The sequence below is a fragment of the Dipodomys ordii genome, unplaced genomic scaffold, assembly GCF_000151885.1.
Source record: "Dipodomys ordii isolate 6190 unplaced genomic scaffold, Dord_2.0 Scaffold56, whole genome shotgun sequence".
NCBI lineage: Eukaryota > Metazoa > Chordata > Mammalia > Rodentia > Heteromyidae > Dipodomys > Dipodomys ordii.
The window spans coordinates 5,867,037-5,874,854 of NW_012267272.1; the positions used below are offsets into that span (position 1 = coordinate 5,867,037).

At 38.6% G+C, this 7,818-nt stretch overlaps 1 protein-coding gene across 1 annotated transcript in view; it reads left to right on the forward strand.

The window, feature by feature from the left end:
* Positions 1-7,818, forward strand: part of Trim24 (tripartite motif containing 24) — a 93,234-nt gene that overhangs the window by 79,006 nt on the left and 6,410 nt on the right. The window contains exons 12-16 of the mRNA XM_013021552.1: positions 270-280; positions 1,207-1,375; positions 2,496-2,821; positions 4,537-4,669; positions 5,544-5,618. Coding sequence (XP_012877006.1) covers positions 270-280; positions 1,207-1,375; positions 2,496-2,821; positions 4,537-4,669; positions 5,544-5,618 — 714 coding nt within the window. The remainder of the gene's footprint in view (positions 1-269; positions 281-1,206; positions 1,376-2,495; positions 2,822-4,536; positions 4,670-5,543; positions 5,619-7,818) is intronic.

Consider the following 7,818-nt stretch of genomic DNA (forward strand, 5'->3'; position numbering starts at 1 on the left):
TAAACAAAGGAGGAGGCTGCAATGCTTGATAAGAAATGTACTCATTATCTTGCCCATGTAATTGTAACCCCTCTGTACAGTATGTTCACAAAAAATTAAAATTAAAAAAAGAATATTCTAGTACAACTGTCCCTTAGTGCCCACAGGGATTTAAGTTCCATGACCCTCTTGAGGATACTAATATTCTTATATAAAATGGTGTAATATTTGCATATAACCACATCTTGTCCTATATACTTTATTTTTTATATGTTCTTTGAATCTTGTAGATGTTAGCTATGTAAATATTTGTTATACCGTATTGGTTAGGGAATAACCAATGACCCCTTATAAGTCTGCATTTAGTACAGATAAATTTTTCTCCAGAATAGTTTCTTTCTACTGTTGGTTTAACCCGCAGATGGGAAACCCAGGATCCCAAGGGCCAGTACATAAAATCTCTAATTAGATTTCTCTGGTCTCTGCTTGATATGTATTTACTAAATTAGTGAAGAGAAGGATTAAAAAATACTTCCCTATAGATTGAAAATAAGAAAACATGAACAACTAAGGAAAAATTAAAGGCACAACATTATTAAGGAAACAAACTTGGGAAAAACAATAGTTTACGTTACTGCTTTGTGCTTCCCTTTGTAATGTTTAACTTACTCCTGCTTTTTACTTCCTTACTCAAAGAAAGCAACATTTTCTGAGAAGAAAAGTTTTCTGTAGTCTCCTAAAACATAGTAACTGTCTGTAATATTTTCTCCCACTATATTCTTTAACACCACTAAGTGATTTGCTAGTTGTTTCCATGCATTACCAAGCTATTAATGAAAACCTAAAAGTTCTCTTTGTTACTTACTATAGAGGGAACTATTAGAGGCCTTAAAAAATCCTTTTTAAGATAAGTCTAGTTAGCCATTTATAGAGCCTCTGAATTATTTTAATTCAGATTTTATCTTTACAGGTATATAATGTAACTATTTAGACAAGTTAGTTTGTAAAGCATTTTTTACTCATAAAGGAAATGTGTACATATAGCAATTGAATAGTTGGCAGTTTCATTTGTACAACATTTCTTGCAAATGTAACAGTTATTGTTATGAAGATAAAACATTATTCCAGAGTGCTGTTATTGTACTTCATGTGAGGTTCATAATGTAACATTTTTGGATTTTTCATGGTGTCCTGCTCAATCTCTCTCTCTCTCTTTTATGCTTATAGCTCTGGCTCTTCCAGCAAACCAGCAGGAGCAGATTCTACTCACAAAGTCCCCGTGGTCATGTTGGAGCCAATCCGAATCAAACAAGAAAACAGTGGACCACCCGAAAATTATGATTTCCCTGTTGTTATAGTGAAACAAGAATCAGATGAAGAATCTAGGCCTCAAAATGTAATTACATTGTGGCTTGTAATACTTTTCTAAGGTGGAAAAACAAGAGTATTCCCTGTTGTAACAGCTCCTAGTACAAGAACAGGAGGACAGAAAATTCCACAAGGGAGATGAGTGTTTGTACAATATTTAAAACTATCATATAACCACACATAAGTGGCTCACATCTGTAATCTTAGATACTCAGAAGGCTAAGGTTTAAGGATCAAGATTCAAAATCGGCCCAGGCAGACAAATCAGAGAGACTCTTGTCACCAATTAACTAGCAAAAAACTGGAAGTGGAGGTGTGTCTTAAGTGCTAGAGGGCCAGCCTTTAGTAAAAACGCAAAGTGAGAGCACTAGACCCTGAGGTTAAGGCCCATTACATATACAGCACACACAAAAAAGCATCATATTATCATGTGGAGAGTGTCATTGAGATAAGTACCTAAGTGATAACTGACTCAGTTATTCTACAAAGGAAGTGTAGTCACAATGTATTTTATAATTCTGTAGTAAACTATTTACATAGTCTATTTACATAGTTTTCCAAAAAAAAAAAAAACTATCGTAGGAAGTAAACTAGAATGACTTCCCTATAAACCAAAGATTTAAAAACGAACACAAGGGCTGGGAAGGTGGCTCAGTGGTAGATTGATTGCCTTGCATGCATAAGGCCCTGGGTTCCATTCCTCAGCACCACATAAGCAGAAAAAACAGAAGTGGGCTGTGGCTCAAGTGGTAGAGTGCTAACCTTGAGCTGAAGAGCTGAAGGACAGCGCCCAGGCCCAGAGTTCAGGCCCCATGGTGGTGTAAGGAAAGATGGTTTGGAGAGTCAGAAGGTCAAATCCTAATTCCACAGTCTCCCATAGTAAGAAAATTACACATATAGACATTTAAGATTGAAAGTTCACCCAGCATGGTGGCTCATACCTCTTAATCCCAGCTACTCAGGAGGTAGACATTGGATGGGAAGATCAGAGTTCAAGGCAAAATGTTAGTGATACCTCCTTCATGCTGCTAATAAATACTTGTGATCCAATCTATGTGGGAAGCTGTAGATAGGAGGATTGTGGTCAGAGTCCAGCTGTGAATGAAAGGGCCCTTCCTGAACATACACATTCTTCTCTCTCATTGCAGACCAACTATCCCAGAAGCATACTCACTTCCCTGCTTCTAAATAGTAGTCAAGGTTCTGCTTCTGAGGAAACTGTGCTAAGATCTGATGCCCCTGATAGCACAGGTGATCAACCTGGGCTCCAGGAAAATTCCTCCAATGGAAAGGCCGAGTGGCTGAACACCTCCCAGAAGTCACCCCTTCATATTGCTGAGACAAGGAAGGAGGATGACCCCAATGAGGACTGGTGTGCAGTTTGTCAAAATGGAGGAGAACTCCTATGCTGTGAGAAGTGTCCCAAAGTCTTCCATCTCTCCTGCCATGTGCCCACCTTGGCGAATTTTCCAAGGTAAGACAGTGCTTCCCTTCCCACACTCTTTCACTAAATACTAATAGCTGGGGTGTGGCTCTGTTGTAGAGTGCCTGGCTAGAATATACATGGGCTGGTATTCCATCCTCAGTGCTGCCCATCCTCAGTGCTGCCGAAAATAGTCTTAAGTAACAGCAATACATGTGATGATCATTTTTACATAATGTGATGATCAACATTACATAAAATCTTTGTAGAGATTTAATTTTGACTTGGCACAAATACATATAAAGTTTCTAACAATAATATAATTTTCTATACCCTACCTCCTTGTTCTTCACGAAGGAAAAAAAAAACTAATCAGCTATGACAGTTAAAAGTAAAAAGCTAGGTATGCCAGACTTGCACCAGTCTTGAGCAAAAAAGCTAAGGGATTGCACGTAGGCCCTGAGTTCAAATGCCAGTAGTAGCACAAAAATATATCAGCCCTGAGCATGGCTGTGCACACCTATAATCCCAGCACTAGGGAACTAAAGGCGTTTAAAAAATTGAAAACCAGAGCTGGGAAGATGGCTCAGTGGTGGAGTGCTTGCCTTGTATGCATGAGGCCCTCAGCACCACATAAGCAGAAAAAGCCAGAAGTGGCACTGTGGCTCCAGTGGTAGAGTTCTAGCCTGGAGCTGAAGAGCTGAGGGACAGAGCCCAGGCCCAGAGTTCAGGCCCTGCTACTGACAGAAGAAAAAACAAATTGAAAACCCACCCAGCATGGTGGCTCATATTGTACTATTTCTTGCACTTTTTGGTTAAATTCATCCATCAAGAAGGTTTAATGCCAGCATGCACTTCACAGTGAAACTGTTTCATCATTCATAAATAATGTTAACATAGGAGTTACCATGAAGATCAATGATGCTTTGGGCATATTTTCTACCCTAGCAAAGACATTTTGTGTGGGTGTACTGATACTGGCCTTTTGAACATGAGGAGTCTTGAACATTTGGTCAGCTTTTCTGCTCAAGCAAAAACTTAAGCTGCACCTCCAATTCTGGCTTTTTGCTGGTTAATTGAATTTGCCTGCCCAGGTTGACATTAAACTACAGTACTCAGATCTCAGCCTCCTGAGTAGCTACGATTACAGTAATAAGCCACCATCAATGCCAAGTCAATGCCCAGCCCAGTGAATGCACTGGGCTTTATCATTTACAAATGTCTCAATACATTCTTAAGCCTTTTTTAATGATGATGATGATGGTGATGATTAAGAGCTATTGGATTAATTTCCCAGTTCTTTTAAGGCTCTGATTCCTTACATTTAATTTCAATTTAATTCTTAAAATTAATTTCAAACTTACAGTTCTGATAGTATTACTGAGAGCTGTCTTTTTCTTGAAGCCTTCAGGGGAAAATATGCCCCACATAGATATATCTCACATAGATATATTTTTTGCCTCCTTAATCACTATTAACATACATGAAGTTTCTGCTATTTCCTCTCTGAGCCAGATGCTATGTATCTACTAGGTATGTGATAAATACTCTTGTGGTTAAAATTCATGTTCTGTAAAGTAGAGATGGCTTGGGGGAGGTAGAGAAAGAAGCTGTGAAAGAGAGACGTGCTTTAGAAACTTTAAACGCAGAGCCAGGTGTGGTGAATAATCTGATCACAGCCCTGGTGGATCTGAAGCAGGAGGGTCTTGAGTTCAAAGACAAGCCAATGCGAAGAAAAGAAACTCAAAGTTGTATTATTCCAACAGTGGAGAGTGGATTTGTACTTTCTGCCGAGACTTGTCAAAACCCGAAGTTGAATATGATTGTGATGCTCCTAATCACAACTCAGAAAAAAGGAAATCCGAAAGCCTCGTGAAGTTAACACCAATAGACAAAAGGGTAAGACAAAAGAGCATTTTCATCCTAGCGTGTCACACAGTGCTTATCTTAGATGCATTCATTTTATATTGATTTAGGAGTTTTTTAATAAAAGAATAAAAATCTCAAATGATTAAAGACAAACTTTTTTTAATTTAAAAAGCTCGGTACCATATATATTTTATAAATGTTTAAAATACTAAACCTGAGTAGGACAGACTGTATCCTTATAGAACCTGGGTATTTAAATTTAGTCTACCTTGGGCTAATTTTGTTTCATTTCTTACATAAGTTTTTCTTCCTCAGAATCTGTTGAGAATTGATAATGAGATAGGCTCTTATTGTTTCCATTCCAGATTATTCATCAAAGCTAGGTAATCTGTAACAACTCAATATATAACATAACACTTTGCAGCCCCTCTGCTAAATTATAAAGAGCATGGTGTTAGAATTGTCATACAGCAGGAGGCACAAACACGGCCGATACAACACCACAGTGTTGACTGGGAAAAAAGAGCCCAGAAGCAGAATAGGAAGGAGCTTGCAGAGTGGAGACCTAGGACCAGACACCACAAGGAAATTGTCCCATTTCTGGATTTCTTCATTAAAACCTCTATTCTTCCTGTATTAACCATTATTCAGCACACACAAACTAGAGTGAGCATTATTCATTGCCAAGACCAAAGGACTCTCAAATGTCATATACTCTCAAATGTCATATACATACTAAATCATCAAGCACTATAGTTCATAACTGGGAAGGAACCTAAAACACTAAGATTCAGTATTTCTCCTATATTAATCTGGCTTTAATTCTTACTCTGTCACTTTGAGATCTGTAAAATTCTTACTGAAAATAGCTGTAATTTCATTGATGTTATTTATTTTTGCTTAGAAGTGTGAACGCCTACTTTTGTTTCTTTACTGCCATGAAATGAGCCTGGCTTTCCAAGACCCTGTTCCTCTAACTGTAAGTGTTATTGTCATTTTTGTACTTACTTGATCTATAGGTATAGACTTAAGCACTCAGTGGGTTTTAACAGTAGAGAAAAGCTGAAGGAAGATATGTAGGTGTGAATCAACTCTTGGCTTCAAACACATTCAGACTGCAAGATTGATGTGACTTTCATGTATAATATTAAAATGATAGGAAGGATGTACTACTAAAAATAGATCCTTCTATGAATATCTGAAATATCTTTTTAAATTGAATGAGTTCTTGACAGTTTCATACATTTTAAACAATTAATACAATGCTAGAGGAGACAATACAGTAAATATATTTTGTGTATATCAACTTTTGCATGTATGAAAATATCACAATGAAGTTATTTTCTACAATTACTATGCCCTAATAAATACGTTAAAGAGTCAACCTTAATGGCGAAAATGCTACAAAATAGCTTCTTTCTTTTGAAAACTGATGATCAAAAATGAAAACATAAAAAACCCTTTTGTAGGGGAGAGAGGGTAATGAAATTAGACTTGTGATCTGCTACTAAGCGAAATCCCCAGCCCATGATGGAAATAAATACTTTCATGAAAAAAGGGTCTTTTTTACCCAAAAGAAGCAAGGTAAATGAAGCAAAGAGGTTTGCAATACCACTCAGTGTTTTAAAATTTTAACCCAGAGAAGTAGGAAGCTAAGAAGATGATGGTGAAGCAATAGGGAATCACTCTAGCTCTCTCTGATCAGAGATTTAGGATCCTAACGTACACTTCACCCCCAAGAAAACAAGAACCAAGACTGGAGTGGGGATGATTTCTTCCACAGGAACCCGCCTTCCCAAGACTATCACCTGTCCTAGAGACCTGAACACAGCCCCTGGCCCTGTGGGAGCCACCCCCTCCAAGGCGCAGGCCTGCTCCAGCTCACAACTTGTGCTAAGACAACCACCCCTTAATGCATAACAGGATCTGCCCTTCTCCCTAGGGCTCATACAAGGTCTGGGTGCTAGAACACTGCTCCCAGCCCTTTTGGACACAGACACCAGTACAGGACTTAGACTAGAACAAACCCCCTACTATGACTAGCAGAATCCACCTACTCCAGACACACATCCAGGCCAGGATACTAAACTTCTACCTAGCACATAATGGGGATCCACCATTGGGTAAAAACCGAGGACAGGACATCAGACCATCCTGCACACAGCAATAACCCTCACAACTGACCAGGACACATCACACTATCTGTACTACCCATAGCTGAAAGTTGCCAAATGCAGAGTCAGACAGAGAGCCATCCAGCGAATCTACCAGACCAAACCCAAAGCTTCTAAAAGGAGAGAGAGAGAGAGCAAAGATTATGGCAGAAATTACTGAGATACTTAAAAACTATACAAAAAGCTGGTTCTAGGGACTGGGAAGGTGGCTCAGTGGTAGAGCGCTTGCCTTGCATGCCTGAGGCCCTGGGTTTGATTCCTCAGCACCACATAAGCAGAAAAAAAGCCGGAAGTGGCGCTGTGGTTCAAGTGGTAGAGTGCTAGCCTTGAGCTGAAGAGCTGAGGGACAGTGCCCAAGCCCAGTTCAGGCCCCACGACCGGACCCCAAAAAAAAAAAAAAACTAGTTCTTTGGGAAAAAAAAATCAATGAAATTGATAAACCACTAGTAAAATTAAGAAGAGACCAGATTCAAATCAATAAAATCACAGATGCCACAGGAAACATTAAAACAAACATCCAAGAAATCCAAACTACTTCCAAAAGGAAGGACTACTTCTAAAATCTGTACTCAAAAAAAAAAAAGAAGGAAAACTTAATAGAAAATGAACAGATTTCCAGAGATATACAAACTGCCTAAGTTGAACCAAGAAGATATAAATTAAACAGACTCATAACACACAACAAGATTAAAGAAGTAATCAAATGAAAACATTACAGGATGGAATAGGAGAAACCCTAGGTCTCCTTGGCACTGGCCGAAATTTTCTTAATAGAGACCCACAACAAATCAAAGAAAGGTTGGACAAATGGGATTGCATGAAGTTGCAGAGCTTCTGCATGGCAAAGGACATAGCTAGCAGGATCAATAGAAAGCCTACGGATTGGGAGATCTTCACTAGCCATACAACGGACAAGGGTCTTATATCTAAAATATACTTGGAACTCAAAAAATTAAATCCCCCAACAACAAATCTTCAAAGAAACAACTGCCCAATAAATAAGTG